Source organism: Palaemon carinicauda, chromosome 31 (genome assembly GCF_036898095.1).
Source record: "Palaemon carinicauda isolate YSFRI2023 chromosome 31, ASM3689809v2, whole genome shotgun sequence".
Taxonomy (NCBI): domain Eukaryota; kingdom Metazoa; phylum Arthropoda; class Malacostraca; order Decapoda; family Palaemonidae; genus Palaemon; species Palaemon carinicauda.
Genome location: NC_090755.1, coordinates 73,881,959 through 73,898,829, shown reverse-complemented (window position 1 = coordinate 73,898,829; position 16,871 = coordinate 73,881,959). Strand labels below are relative to the sequence as shown.

The following is a 16,871-nucleotide window of genomic DNA, read 5'->3' as shown; positions in this document are numbered from 1 at the left end:
TTTTTATAATGCAGGCCAAAGTGCAATGTGGTCTCCAAGGACTTTCCTGTGCAAGGCTAGGACAGGGAATCCAATGCGACATGATTATCAAAGAACTATTGTCTCCCCTTCTCTAGGGCCAATGATTCAACTTGCAAAACATGGACTCTGTGTGTATAGGGGAGACTTTGCAAGTTCAGGCTCATTTGAACTTGCCACAGCACCTCAGAAAATGAAAGTAATCTGCTACGAATGACATGCACTGCATCCCAAAAAGGAACTATCCCTCTAGTCACTGCTGGCATACCTATGTCACAACAAACCTTTAACCATCATTCATATCTAGTCGTCGAAAGGTACATAGTGTATCTTTATGTAATCAATAATTTCAAAAACACTATAAAGACATAAGTTACCCATATTGAATTTTTTTTAATTTCCTTTCGTGACAACTATTGAATTAAGCATGCTTGGTTAACACCGGCATTGAGAGTGATTGTATTTGTTTCTTGCCCTCCAAATGTTAGTGTGTTGTGTTTCCTATAATTTCACAAGTTCATCAACTGTTATAGATATTTTGTCTCTTGGTAATGTAAAAGGGGATGGGTTTATTGATTGTTAGAGCCATTTTGGTAGTTTCATTTCATTATGAACGAGTTCCAATTACTATATTCATTTATGAAATACAAAGGAAGGTTAACTTCGGGCATACACCTTGGCTAGGCCAGCATAACCTCATTATGTCTAGCTGGGTTAAGGGTTAATGTTATTACCTTTAATTATACTGCAGTCAGTTTCTTGCTTAATGTTAAGCTAAATCTAGATGTTCATTAGCCTATCAGTTATGTATAACCTTGGTAAGGTTAGTATCACAGTGATTCTTTAAAACCTATGTTTTTTTAGACTGTATTCCCACATTCATGATTGAATTGTGTAACGTAATTCTAGCTTTTGAGTAATAATTGTAACATATTGCTCTCATATTTTCAAAATTAAAAGTTGCTTTTCTTTAGTGTGCGCCAGCCTGCCATCTGCGGGCTGGTAAAGAAGGTATTTAGGTTCAGTTGTTAATTCCTGCCCCTTTTCTGTTTTCCATGTTATGTTAATGGTGAGTTGGACTTCCACGTGACTGGAATGGGAGTCAAGGTGGAGGGTAAATAATTTTGATTAAGGAGGAGTCCACATATTGTGCTAAAGAACGCTAGTGCTCATCAGCGGTCTGATAATCGTAATCCAGGATCAATACTTCAGCAGCAGCAGCAGCAGCAGCAGTTGGTGCTAACTTGGACGACCATAGTTCGCTAGCGTTTGGCCCGGGGAGGCCTGAAAAACAGGTATGGTTTGGTGCCACTGCTTGTCCCTTAGTGAAGAGGGTTGTGTTGTGCTGGGAGTTATGTATCCCTTGGTTTAGGAGGACGGTTTTGTGCTGGTGAGCAACCCCAAGGATCGGCAATAGATCGATAGCGTTCTGGACCCTGTGAGGTCTTGTGACAGGTACTGTTAAGGCTTGTCAGAGCATTCCTTGTGCCTTTTTATGTATCAAGTCGACTCTAAAATTATTACTTCATGAGTACCATCGGAGGACGAAATTTTGTTAATATAAGGTGTGTTTTTTTTATATATTTGTGTGTATTTCTCAGTCACGAAAGGTGTTTAGGTAGGGAATATATGTACTTAACTAGGCTCTAAACTTTCTTATTACTTTTTCTATATTGACAAGTTATTTTGAGATGACAAAAGTGGGTGATAGTATATGAATCTTTTGTGCCTCTATACCTCTTACTAGTACTCTTCTCTCTTCCAAATGTTTTCAGTGTGGTATGTTTTCCGTCTGTGTCCTGAAAGTTCTCTATTATTTATATAACTGAGTAAATGAAATTAGAGTGTTTTCCAAGTAATTTTCTATTTTGTTTACATGAGCAGCTTTTCCGAGTGTTTGTTTAAATATATATATATATATTGTATAATAAATTATCATTGACGTCTCCAAGGTTCTTTTTACCCTCTTTTGTTTATGATTGTTCTTGATTATTTTCTTGTTTACCAATCTGATGTTTTGGGTGTACTTCAGTAACCTGGTAAAAATAAAGCCGTAAGGCAGTTTACTTGCGGCCACCTTAAATTAAGCAACAAGGCCTAATTGGTATTTGAAGGTCGGCCCGCCGGTAACAATTGGAATACTTAATATTTGGCAGAAGCGAGATGTTCCCATCCTACTACACGAGATGAGGGGGCTGATGGGTTAGTCAGCTGTTCTTACAGGTAGTTATCCTTCCAAATTTATCTAATATGGGCATTGGAGGGAGAGAAGATAGGTATAATAGAACCATGTATTACAATATGTGAATCTTTTCCTATTTTAAGGCTGGGTAGGCTCACTTGACTAATTGTTCTCATAACATTTGGCTTGGTAAACCATAAGGTCAATTAACAATATTGGGTCTAAGATGGACAATAGCCCTTCTTACTTAGCGCATATCTTTGATATAAGGGTATTTGTGTTGTGTGCCTATCTCTTTTAGTTTGATGGTCATTATAGGAAAGGGGTGGGAGACTTCCTACCCCCTTCCAAGAGAATTTATAATAAATATTTTTCATTAAACCATTTATATTACAGATAAGTGCAATTAGCCAGGATGCATCTATGTTGGATATGATAACTCTGCTAACCCGAAATGGGGTCACAAGAGTTGTCGGCTGTATTGTGATTGTTCTGCTGATTGAGGCAAGGGTTGGGCCCTGAATATTATTTCCTTTATTTGTTCGTTTCATTTATTTGCCCTCTATAACAACCTTACCTAGGGTTGTTGCTTAAGAAGGGAGTATACAGGTTCAAAGCGATGCCATTTGACCACAACATTGCCCCAGGAATGTTTACAAAGCCAATAAGGTATGGATCAAACTCCTGAGGTTACATGGAGGTCAGATCATAGCTCTTTAGATTATTGGCTGATTTGAGCAGATCCAAAAGATTTAGGTCAATTCCACAAATCATGTTTTGCAGGTTCTTTAGGGCCTTTTTTTTTATTAACTTTCCAAAGTCAAGACTAATTCCAAGAAGGAAATTCAGGGGTTAGGTTGCTAATGGAATATGGTAAAAGCCACACTAGACTACAAAAGTATCTCAGCAGAGAATTCTAAGCAGGGTCAGAGCCTAGGTTTCAAGCCACTCGAGAAGATTTTGAGCCATCTTCAGTTTGCCTCGATAGTCAATCCGGTGTTATAGAACAGAATGAAAGACCGTAATTGGGAGTGCATAAGGGTGGCTTGGAAGAGGTTTCGTGACAGTTGGTCTCAGTTATCCAGTTGGTGCAAAAGAATTCTCAGGTCACGGATGACACTAAATTCCTTGGCCAGGTTTTTCCCATTAGTCCCTTCCCTGGTTACCATGCAGTAAAATTCCTTCAGGAGAGAATTGTGTTCATCTTGCCATTCCATCTGTTGGGTTCTCTCAACGTAGTAGAGGATGCCCTATCCAGGTAGACAGTCCTGCATACAGAATGGACACTAGTACTGTACTAGAGTTCTTTTCAGGTGGTTTTGGAGCTAGTTCCATATCTCCAAATACACCTGTTCATACAAAAGAGATCCACAAACTTTTATATGTAAGCACCAAATTTGGACTTTCAAGCAATGGCAAGAGATGCTCTAAATTTAGATTGAAACAGATGGTCACTGATCTGTCTGTTTCTTCGACGAGTTTGATTTCGTAAGCTTTGAATATCCTTCAGAATTTTTCAGGGTCAGCTGTGCTAATGGCACTACTTTGGCCTACCACCCCATGATATCAACTGGTTCAGTGCTTGAGATCAAGAATACATCTGCTTTGGTCTGCACAGCTGTATCAGAGAGTAGGAAGGGGGACTACCTTTGTTTCCTCCTTTCTGACCCAGAACCTTCATGCTTGGATTTTCTCTCCAGTATTTTCAAGGAAGATTTCTTGGCCCCCAATTTAACTTACTTGAGCTACTAAAGGTCTAAAGCCACAAGACAACTAACAATCTTTGTGGAAGACAAGGGTGGCTTTTCTACAGACAGAGTCAGTCACCTTGTCAGATAACCCCAGACTTCTTGGCTTCCTTTCTGGTCTATCTCTTTGAGGAGAGGAAGCTCCAGCCATCAACTATACTGTCATATAAATTAGCTTTAACAGAACCTCTCGACTGTGCATTTGGCATGGATTTTGATTCTTTGGATAGGGTGCTTGAGTTTTTTGGTCGGGTTGGATAACTCTTCCATTTCACATATTGACTTGCATTCTTTGGTGATTTTAATATGCTACAGTATTTTATAGTATTATTTACTGAATTATAAAGCTAAATTTCACATTTCGACTTGTGCTTTTTATCATCATGCTGCATTTGGCAATTTGTAAATCCAATTTTTACATTTTTACATGTGTTCTTTAGCAATTTTTAATAAGCTACAGTATTACTTACTGATTTCTGATGCTAAATTTCATGTTTTAACTTGTAATTTTTAATATTGTGCTGTACTGGGTGAATCCAATTCTAAATTTCTTTTTTTGACTTACATTGTTTGTGGCAATTTTTATCGGTTAAAATATTTTGTGTTAAATTTAGCATTTTTGTGCTCTTAAGAAATTTACAAATACCAAATAGGCAGATAACAAAAGTTGACTGAATTTGTAAACAGTTGTGAGTACCAAGATGAAACTGACAGGCCTTGGTAGCTATTTTAATTTTATGTGTAACTTCTGAATGAGCCCAAACAGGTAAAGAACATCAGTTTGTGAGTACAGAAGTAAACACATGAAACTTGAGCTAGTCAGATAGACAAAGTGCTCACGTATCCCAAAGGTTGAGTTATTTAGCGAATATAGGTCTAACTCATTATAACCACAGAATTTTAGAGCTCCATATGAACACATACTGTACTTCATTCACATATCAGCTCAAGCATATTAACCTTTCTTGAAATTAATGATTTAGGTGAAAAAATGTGAATCAAGTGGGAATGACTCATTTCATAGTGATATCTTATAGAGAGACCCTTTTTTACTGACACAGACTGGTCAATTAGTTTTAATTAGCTTAATTCTCATTAACCAATGTTACTGGCTCACAGGAAATAATGTAGTCTACATATGGGCATCAAGACTGAAATATCACAATTTTGTAGTCTTACCTCTTTACACCTCTTGCTGCACCTCTAGCACGTTCATCCAGATTGTCTAAGACTTCAGAGTTGACAAGCAATCTTTGAATAGCACCATTTAAACCCATAACTACTCCAGAGTCTTGATGAGCCATTGTGTAGTTCCTATGAAAATGTTAATATGATATTAGAAATAGGTTTCTTAATTATGAAATGTTATTATTCAATACAATAGAACACAAAATTTACATTCAATTAATTGAGTTTGTAGCTATAATTTTTTGTTGGGCATAAAAATACAATAGATATTTTAATTAACTTTGTAAAATGGATACTGTGATTACAAATAAAGGACAAAGTATTCTTTGAAGTATTAGGACAAAGGTGATATACAAAAATGCATCTAATCTGAGACTTCCAAGTAATTTGATCACATACTCTAAACCACCAAGGTAAAGGGGCAAGTTGAGGTTGAGCTCTGTCAGTCTAGGGCCGCTTTTCCCACGGATCTTCCTTCCCCGGTCGAGTTGAAGAATACCACGTCTCTTCTTTCTCCGGACTCGCACAACGTGCCATGTGTTCATTGTGACTGGATCTGGACTCCTGTTTGATAAGATAATATTCCAATAGTACTGTTGATACATTAGTAATTTTATATCTAGATAATTTTGCCTTTGTATACCGAAATATTGCATTGAAAATTACAATAAATATTTAAAGATATTAGCATTTGGATTATTGTAGTTACTGTATTGTTTTAAAGGAAAGCAATAGGTCACTTAATATGCTCATTGCCTAAACATTTTTCTGACATAATTATATTAACTGTATCTCATGCTCAATCATACTGTATTTTTATTTATATATAAAATATAGATTTATAACTTCCTTGTATTAGGCTAAAAAAAAGTATGTTTAATTTAGATTCTGAAACTATAACATGGACAACAACACAAAAAATCCAAGCTGTAAATAGAAAAAAATAAGCACAAAATCAACAAACGAAAAGCATTGCATGGAAAAATGTGACAGTCTGTACAATAACAGTAAATTAAAAAATATATGAACTAAACTACCAGCACTGAATACCTGATGCAAAACAGGGAAATAAGATCAATATAGGTTAATTAACACAAGCAAAAATCAATGTGTAGTAATAGGTGTTGGTGTGAAGTACATGACATATGGACTATGCTCGGATAACAATGCTGACGAATACTTATATTTATTTACATAAAATATCAAGATTGCAATATCAGTGGAATTTAATGTTTTTAGATTCAGCAAATGTTATCTGAATATACTCACTGGTGATTGTACAAGGACAATTAATTGTTGCACTTCAAAAAAATTTCTACAATTTTCATTTCACACAATCTTTGGTGGTTTTATCTCACTAAATAGATTCAAATGTGAATATCAAGGACTGGAGAGAACTCATACTGAAGAATATCCTTTGTACTGAACACAATCAATAACAATGACACATAATAACCAGTTTAAAATTAAACAATTGTGGCCTAAAAAGTAAAAGCATGCATGATGATACCCACAATACATTCAACAGACTATTTTGTTGGTGCTGTACTTCTTTTATACATTCATGAATTACAGTTACAGAATCAAAGATGATGATAATAAGACTAAACTCTAGTAGCATGTGCTACTGCCACTAGGTCATTTTAATCAATTATTTTATATCCTGCTTCTCTTCAATTAAATGTCCAAGTACCACTATCATTACATATTTCCATCAATATTTGTTGTGATATTCTTTTTACAGAAAGGGAATGATGACCTTTAATGAACTGTGCATGTCTCCATCTACCTCGCTTGTTCTTTTTCAAGAGGGTTAAGATTTTAGTACTTGTAAAAATCTTGTTAATAAATTTTTTTATTACATAAAATGGTCTTTATTACTGTAATCATGTTTCAATACTAGTTGCCAAGATACTTTATAAGCAATTAGATGTGCACTTAGATAAACTTCATTCTGAAAAGATGGTATTTCAGATTACACTCTTACACAGATCATTGGGATGTTTATTTTTTATCTTTTCCAATACTAGTGTGTGCTTCATGTCACGTTTACAGTATAAGCTTAACTGGTTTTTAATAATGGTGACCATCAGTTCAAAATTCTTGAAACTGTAAGAATAAATATAGGAAAAGGCATTTTGTGCTAAGTTTCTTGAAAAAATCAATCTAATTATTTTAATTCTAATGACCATTATGGTTCATCAGAATCAAGATTCACTAAAGACTTTCCTTTGAAGCTGTTTTTTATGTTCTTTAGTAGGACTGAAAAGTGACGTTGTAGCCTAAGTTCTCTGACATTGTTATGGCTTTCTATATTTCTCCCTGTAAACGGGTTTTTGGCATTGTATAATATTCAAATATAATTTTTATCATAAAAAATTATCAGGATATATAGCTTCATTTCCTCTTATACTAATTGATTATACGTTAAAGTATGTATGGATGTAGGCCACTTTGATTTAAATTTAGATTTACTATTAAAATTTAAATCTTTTTGAAATACAGGTTTTGCTATACAATATCAAATGGAACAGAGCTCCTGATCCAAAAGTGATAAAATAATGCGTTAACATTTACAGTAGCCTACTTAGAAAGTGCAAAACTTTTAGTCATGCCTGTGCTCCCATGTGAGTGCCCAGTACATTTATAATAAAAACCTGTTTCTTTATGATAAAGCCTTGTAAAAACAGACTTTGGAAACCATTACTTTGTTGGGAAAACTACTTTCCTAAGAAAAAAGTTTTCAAACAAAGATATACAGTAGCTGAACCAACACTTTGTGAATTTAAACCTTTTTGCCCTACATCTGACTTTAATCTAACTTGCTGTGTGACCTTGTCACTGAACCCTTAACAAGAAACATGGCATTTTAGTAAAGCTGACTTTTGAAAGTCTTATATTCATTAAACCCATCAAGAAATGTTATTCTTAATTATTCTGTCTCAAGATAAAACCTAACAGCTCTCACAAGACCAAACACAATTTCTGACTTATCGCCACCTTTCCTCCCCAAAAAGGGTATGGGGAACAGTAAGTCTAACATCAAATATAAAAAAAATAGTTCTAAAATACAGTAAAAAGATAACATTTTTTCCCATCCTCAAAATCACACTATAGATAAAACCGTCTATCATGAGGTCTGTCTGGTACTGATGTTAATGGCCAATTTGTTAACAATAAAAGAAAAACTATTATATCTGTGACTTAGAAAACAAACATAACAAAATTTTAAAACGAGAACATTTTTAAAATGTATAATTACTTCTCAGATTACATGGTGCCATTCTGACAAACAGGTTTTTAAAAGTAAAATCCATGAATACATTCTCAACAATGAAGAGAATAAGTTCCACCCAGATAATTGATAAAACTGGCTTCTTGTATATTAACAGCCTAAACATCTGTAGCCCCATTGATAATTTCTTCAATAAAAAATTAAAACTATACAAACTAATTCATGTTTATGAAAAATTCCTTTATATGTAGGCCCACCGATCCAAATTACCCTTAGCTGCCAATCTATATCATAAAAAACAACCTTTTTTAATTGGATAGATATCTTGGAAAGGTAATGGTTTTTTGACAAAGGATGTTTGGAGGACAGGTATTTGATAGACCTCTTTACCATGGAATGTATGCACTGAATGATTGGAGTCTTTCCCTAGCCGAATAAAAAGAGGGGAAAACTTTCTCCTACAGGCAGGATTTGAGAAGATCATCAGAGCATTCTCCTATAATGCCTGTTTGTCCCTTTGCCATTTCGGCAGAATGCTTTCTAGAGTGGAATCCTGATGACCTACCTTTATGAAACAAAGTCCTTGTAAGGTGGAAATTATAGACGTATAGCTATTGGCTTAAAGGGAGAAATGTGGGTGCTATACAAAAAAGATCTTAAAGCATCATTTTATGTTAATGCATCCACTTGTATTGACACCTCGGCAATCTTATTAATGTCGAGAATAGAGCCAAAAATATAGGATAAAAACCAGGACTGCTTCTGAGCATCAGAGAGTGTCTCAACTACAGAAAACACTTGTGTTGTATGTTTAATCATTGGATGTCACAGCCTCACTGGTCCCATCTGAAATAATCTCATCTAAAAAAAGTAAAAGAAACTATATAAAATAAGATTTAGATCTTGATGGACTGCAAACATTTCCTCTGCAAAAAAGCACTTTTTCAAGAATATTCCGCCTGTAAGGACAGTGAGACAAGCGTCACCAAGCTCTGGTAGAGTGGAATATATATACATGAGAAACCACAGTGTGGCAAAAAGAGAATTCAAATAAATAAGTAGTTTGTCGATTTTCTGGACGACGAAGGGATCGGTGTCCTTACAAGTGCTCCCCCCCCCCAAGACATCGGGCGGCGTAGAGGGCTGATGATCAATCTTCGTATCTTTTCGGGCGTCGGAGGGTTCCTCTTGTTTTTGAACGGAGGGGCGCGCTGGCGGTCGGTGTAAGGAGCGCTTCCCCGTAAACCTTTTCGGCGGGCGAAGGTTCGCCGTCTGCGTGAGGGCAGTGCGAAGGCCGAGGAGTCTATGGAATAGCAGCTGCTGAAGGAGGAGAACGGAGGCGGTGTTGACGATGATGCTCCGAGGCGAGATGCTTTGGAGGCCTCGTGGAGCTTCTGAGCCTTCGACAGGAGTTCGTTCATCGGGAGCGTGTCGGCGTCTGTCAATTGGGCCCGTACGTCCTGTGATAGGCGTCGAAGAAAGATTTCGCGAGATAAGCTAATCTCACGTCGTCGGCCGTTGCTGTCTGTTTTGGGGAGCATAAGCAGGCCGGTTAGCTCGTCCCACGCCTCGACAGGAGAGGTGTCACCCATGGGCTTGCCGGCGAGGTCCAGTACTTTTTGTGCCCTTGCTGAGACAGAGAGGGAGTAGATATCGATGAGTTTCGTTCTCAGGTCGTCGTATGAAACTTGGCCGGCCTGGGCGTCAAGCCATGGGGAAATCTTGTCGAATACCTCTTCAGTTATGGAGGTGAGAACGATGTCAGCCTTGGCGCAGGAGTCGCTGAGTCTAGCGACGCGGAAGAGTACGTCTGCTCTCAGGAACCAGGAAGCGGTTTTGTGTTGAGAAAAGGGCGGCAGTTTGACTTTGGGCGTGGAGGCGAGGCCGTTGGGTGCGATGGGCGTGTTGCTTCCTGCATCGTGGCCAGACAACGAGTCGGCGAAGAGGTGAGAAGTTGATATGTCGGTTAAGCTCATCCTACTGCCTTACGTTCACCGAAGTGTGGGAGAACCAAAGGCAGGCTTGTGCCTAAGGTAACGGAGTATGTAGAAGGTAGCACGGCCGTAATAAGTCCGTTAATGGCAAAGCCAAAACCGCTGATGCTACTTTCAACTCCGGGGTCACCAGTTGTAAGGACAGTGATACAAGCGTCACCAAGATCAACTGATACATATATCAAAATGTAGCTCTGGTAGAGCGGAATATATATACATGGGAAACCACAGTGTGGCGAAAAGAGAATACAAATAAATAAGTAGTTTGTCGATTTTCTGGACGACGAAGGGATCGGTGTCCTTACACGCCTTTATCCCTCAAAAACATAATTTCTCTAGAAAATCAGTTCTCAAATCCTTGACATTAATTATAGGTTCAAGAGAATTAATTAGTTGCCTAGGTTAGGCAACTGATTTGTTATAGATCTTAGAGTATCTTGGTGTGATAGAAGGCTTTACCAGTAAAATAGAACCTGAATTAGCATTATTTCTTTTACTTAAAGATAATTGAAATTAAGGCACTATATAATATACTGTATGTCATCTTAAAAGTGTCTACTTCTGATGAATTTTAAGAATAATTAGAACTTGAGTCCAGTAACTTATTTGGATAACTTTCACAAATAAGTTTCTTGATAATTGAAAAGGTGATACCTCATCAAAGTAGAGCTCTTCCTCCTTATCTTTCCATTTGAGAAAAATAAAGGTATACATTAAAGCTTGGTTTGTTAACGGGCATTTATCCTTCAATTACGAGAGTAATTTTATTTTAATAAGGGTATTACTTACAAAGCACATATTAAATAAATAAAACTGTCTCATGTATCAGCTCTTAACACTCAGCTGCCATTGACGTAGCACTAAAACTATAAGAACTATAAAATGTAGCAGATCACTTACACCCCAGGCTGAGTTTACACTAGTAACCCAGTCCAAAAGTCTAAGTCTCTAAGTACTGTATGCTAGTTTTTAAGTAAAATTATGCTAATTGGACTACCATACGTATTCTTAAATCAAAAAGTATAGTACATTGCTTGCCACTTTGTATGTATGTATGACTTGAAAAGTGTTTTTTGTTGTACGAAAAACAGAAATTGACAATGCCCCTTATTTTGAAAATTACCTTTCCCAATTATCTACCTTTAATGGGACCTTTGCACCTCCGTATGGTTAAGGACTCATTTCGACAGTAGACATGCTAGCACTCATAATAATACCACCAGGGAAAACTCAAGATGTGATAATAGCCGAGCCTATAAGCAAATCGTGCACTACCATCCAAGACATGATACAACACATCAGTAATATGAGCCATACAAAAGATCATTCCATTAAAATGAGAAATTAGTGGTTGCTTCTTAGTATCTACTTTAGCTACATTTAACATAATTAGGGGATAAATCGAGATGTGCTTGTGGTCGAGCCTCTAAACGAACGAAGCTCAATGTCGTCCGAGACTTGATGCAACCCTAAAGTAATAGGAATCATACAATATGCCACATCATTAAATATAAGAAAAAAGTACAGTAGTTGCTTAAAAGTGCCTACTTCTGTGAGTGGAGGGATATTAGGATCCAGAATACTACCTCAGATTTCTACCTTGGAAACCACAGGTCCATAGGCGCTGATTGGTTTGCATAAATGTGAGGGTTATTATTAATTGCCAAGCTACAACCCTAGTTGGAAAAGCAGGATGCTATAAGCTTGGGGGCTCCAACAGGGTGGAAAATAGCTCAGTGAGGAAAGGAAACAAGGAAAATAAAATATTTTAACAGTAACATTAAAATTAAAATCTCTTATATAAACTATATAAACTTTAACAAAACAAGAGGAAGAGAAATAATATAGAATAGTGTATCCGAGTATACCCTCAAGCAAGAGAACTCTAACCCAAGACAGTAGAAGACTATGGTACAGAGGCTATGGCACTACCCAAGACTAGAGAGCAATGGTTTGATTTTGGAGTGTCCTTCTCCTAGAAGAGCTGCTTACCATAGCTAAAGAGTCTCTTCTCCCCTTGGCAAGAGGAAAGTGGCCACTGAACAATTACAGTGCAGTAACCCCGTGGATGAAGACGAATTGTTTGGTAATTTCAGTGTTGTCAGGTGTATGAAGAGAGGAGAATATGTAAAGAATAGGCCAGACTATTCTGTGTGTGTGTGTGTGTGTGTGTGTGTGTGTGTGTAGGCAAAGGGAAAATGAACCGTAACCAGAGAGAAGGATTCGATGTAGTACTGTCTGGCCAGTAAAAAGACGCTATAACGCTCTAGTGGTAGTATCTCAATGGGTGGCTGGTGCCCTGGCCAACCTACTACCTATTAAATATAAAGCAGTATCAGAGTGTGATGTTCTAAGAGAGGATCTCAACTCTTTTGTGCTGTGCACCATGTGAACTCTTACTCCCGGGTGTACTAGAACCATTGGTCAAAACTTGATAAGTTATGCTGGGGTTTGATATTGGGCAGGTGACATTAAGCTACTGTAAAGTCTGACTTCTTAGATTTAACAAAAAAGGACTAAAGAGGTGAAAAGCTCATGAAGCTTATGACTAACAAAAACACTGAAAAGCTATGTAAAGGCTGTGGGGTTGTTAACCCCTGAGGGTCCATTAATGTTTATTGTGGCTCTTACAACTCATCTATATATAATCTCCCCAAAGGGGGAGGCATCAAAGGCAGTATGATGCTTTATAACTAGTTAGTTATCATAGACAGCCAGATGGCACAATGGCTCCCAAAGGGGGAGGCATCAAAGGCAGTATGATGCTTTATTAACTAGTTAGTTATCATCGACAGCCAGATGGCACGATGGCTCCCAAAGGGGGAGGCATCAAAGGCAGTATGATGCTTTATTAACTAGTTAGTTATCATTGATAGCCAGATGGCACGATGGGTCCCAAAGAGGAAGGCATCAAAGGCAGTATGATGCTTTATTAATTAGTTATCATCGACAGCCAGATGACGCGATGGCTTCCAAAGGGAGAAGCATCAAAGGCAGTATGATGCTTTATTAACTAGTTAGTTATCATCGACTGCCAGATGGCACGATGGCTCCCAAAGGGGGAGGCATCAAAGGCAGTATGATGCTTTATTAACTAGTTAGTTATCATCGACAGCCAGATGGCACGATGGCTCCCAAAGGGGGAGGCATCAAAGGCAGTATGATGCTTTATTAACTAGTTAGTTATCATTGATAGCCAGATGGCACGATGGCTCCCAAAGGGGAAGGCATCAAAGGCAGTATGATGCTTTATTGACTAGTTAGTTATCATCGACAGCCAGATAGCGTGATGGGTCCCAGAGGGGGTAGCATCAATAGTAGTATGATGCTTTATTGACTATAGCTAATTTTCTTTATTGAGGGGGGCCCTTTTAGTACAGGAAAGTTTCCTATTAGCTGATTGGTTGGACAAAATAATTCTAACCAATCAGCTAGTACAAAACTTTTCCGAGGTGAAAGTGCACCCCTGCGAGTCAGTGCAAATACGCCTCAGTAAAGAAAATTGAGTATATTTAGTTGTCATTTACTGCTAGGTGGTATAATGGTTCCCAGAGGAGGAGGCATCAAAGGGACTATAACGCTTTATCGATTAGTTAAGAGGTCATCGACCACCCGATGGTACGACGGTTCCCAGAGGGGGAAGCATTTTGCAGAAAGAAACGAGACTATTTTTATTTTGGGGTAGGCATTAACATTGAAATAGCTTCCAGATAGAAGCAATATGAACCTCAGGTGTTTTTAATAAAAATAACTAACTTTGAAGAAATAATTAAGAGAATCAGGTCACTAATAACTGTAATTGGAATTTCAACAAATTTCTTGTGGAAACTTTTGTATCACAAAAAACATTTAAACTAATCAGGCTGGTGTATAATTTGATTTTCCTTGCTGGGATAAGTATGTTTTAAATACTCTATTCTATTTTTTAATATGTTAACTAACATTCTAGTCTGCAATGTAATCTGGGTATCATTGATTTTTAATATTTCCAAATTTAGAATGATCACAATCATGAACCATGGCATAACACCAATAATATGAGAATGGGAAACCAGTCTTCTATATCTGTAACATAAGAATGTTGTGTGGAAATTTTCAAGTTCAGTATGAGTTCACACACAGTGAGACAGATTTTCCACAAGAGAGACTTTACTTTTGTGCCAGAGTAAGTTCAGGAACAAAAGTGCTTTTTTTTTATTTGACTTTTTGTTTGTTCATGGTGCTCACTCTGACCTGACGTTTTTACCACTTACACCAGTGGCCCACTACTTACTTCAGCCTGAATCTGAAACAACATATTTATAATTGGTGATTCTATGTGATAAGCTGATCTAATGTGACATTCAATATCAAAATAGTAGGGCATGGTAGTGAAACATTCTACTGTAGGTATTATTATTCCATATTGTGAGGTATTGTACTTTGTGTGCTTCACTATTAATGCAAATAATTACATATTGCTGTCCACCACTATCATGCCCCATTCTCATGCCCAACATATCCCAACAAATATTCAAGAGTACAATGTCTAAAACTGAACCTATAATGCAGCTCATTAAGATACTGAAACTGAATCACTAAAATGCTAAACTGGCATACATAAATGTTATTAATCCATACTTACACAAGACTGGCAAGTCCTGACCCAAGGTTGTAAGTAAATTCGATGTGTCCATTACGAAGGTTAAGGGCGATAAAATCATTTCCACCGCCCATTTGTCCATTATATAGCAAAACACCATCGGGAGATCTGGTGAGAAACCAGATTTCAAGTGCAAAAGAACGCCCAACGTTCTCCAGAGTTGGAAGTTCAAGGTAAGAGTCTCCATCAAAGTCGGGAATCACAACTTCTCGGAGAGTTCTGTCCGCTGATGATCAAATTACATATAAGTATAATGATCATTTCTGATTACAGTACTAAATTTCATTTTGCCCAAAAAACTTCAAGTTACGATGAAATGAATTATTCACATTAAAACTTAAGACTTCTTGAAGCTATGAATTAAATTTTTACCAGTGCCAAAAGAAAGATAATATCTTTCTAAGTTTTGTTGTGAATAAGCTTTTGAACTTTATTTAATAACCTGAGCACTCTATTAGGATAAAATATCTAAAATAAATCAACTAATGTATACAAATGAACTAAATGGGGTGATATCTTGAACGAAGCACAGCCTTTTAGCCTTTTTTTTCAAATCCAATCTTAAAATAGCATTACTTACTCTGGTCACACAGTGTTCCTGTTCTACCTGGTGGACATTTGCAAAGGAAGCCCTCGGAAGGAAGAGACACACAAGTGGCACCAGCCTGGCATGGTTGGCTTTCACATGGGTCTAATCTCACCTCACAACGTTCTCCTACAAAGTTTAAAAAGAGATAGTTTTACTTTAGGACACAAGCAGTTCCTCAGGAAAAGATATTGTCTTATCATAGGTGATTTCTTATTTAGCAAGTCATCACATTATTACTACTAATAATGTGCTATTCAATACCAGTCTTGTAAAATGGTATGTTACTCTAGTTGTACATTTTAAGATCTAACACAGTTTTGTTGTACAATAGTATGTTTGAAGGTGCAACAAAAATTTAAGAGAATAAATAGTCAAAGCCTCACAGTTACGGCTATTTCTAAAATGTGTCGGAAGTGAAAAAAAAAATAAATGACTGTTAAACTGTCTATAATATAAACAATTCTTGCTTTAATTAATTGCTTTTGAGTTATGAATATTCAGTAATTTTTAGAGGACTTGAATTTTATATATGGTTTATGTTGTCTGCATACATATGATTCCTGCTAGAATTCTATGCCTAATATAGTATCTTATATTTTATGATTTGCATGTATCATATCTAAATATGCAAAAAAAAAAAAAAAAAAAAAAAAAAAACTTTGTTTTTCAGCTATCTTGGAATTGATCACAGTACATTAATGTACAGAAGGATTATAGCATACAAGAATGAGTGAGGTGATGATGTTAATTTCAATCTTTATATCTAAAATATTTATGCTTTCATTGTAACGGATAAAATTTGGTATATATATATATATATATATATATATATATATATATATATATATATATATATATATATATATATATATATATATATACATATATATATATATATATATATATATATATATATATATATATATATATATATATATATATATATATATATATATATATATCATTAGCCATAGGAAGAAACAGTAAATCTAAAAACATATAACATTTGTTTGCAGGTACCAGAAACTTGATTTTTTTTTCAATAAAACTGGTAATGAAGATGTGAGAATATAATTTACCATAATTCTTACATGTTGAAAGTGTTTTTAAGGTGGTAAAGAAAGAAACTACTTCCCATGGGTAAAGAAAACACAGAAGTTGAAAGGAAAAATATTACTAAAACTAGCTTGAATGAACATATTTAACCATTGCACAGAAGTATACTTATTTTTTGGTAAATGACATCAATCTAGACATATTACTTAATGATATCAC

General features: G+C 36.3%; 1 protein-coding gene across 1 annotated transcript in view; it reads right to left on the bottom strand.

The window, feature by feature from the left end:
• Positions 1-16,871, bottom strand: part of LOC137624794 (agrin-like) — a 112,052-nt gene that overhangs the window by 27,416 nt on the left and 67,765 nt on the right. Inside the window, 4 exon segments of the mRNA XM_068355748.1 lie at positions 5,128-5,262; positions 5,536-5,700; positions 14,990-15,233; positions 15,588-15,722. Of these exon segments, the coding sequence (XP_068211849.1) occupies positions 5,128-5,262; positions 5,536-5,700; positions 14,990-15,233; positions 15,588-15,722 (679 nt within the window).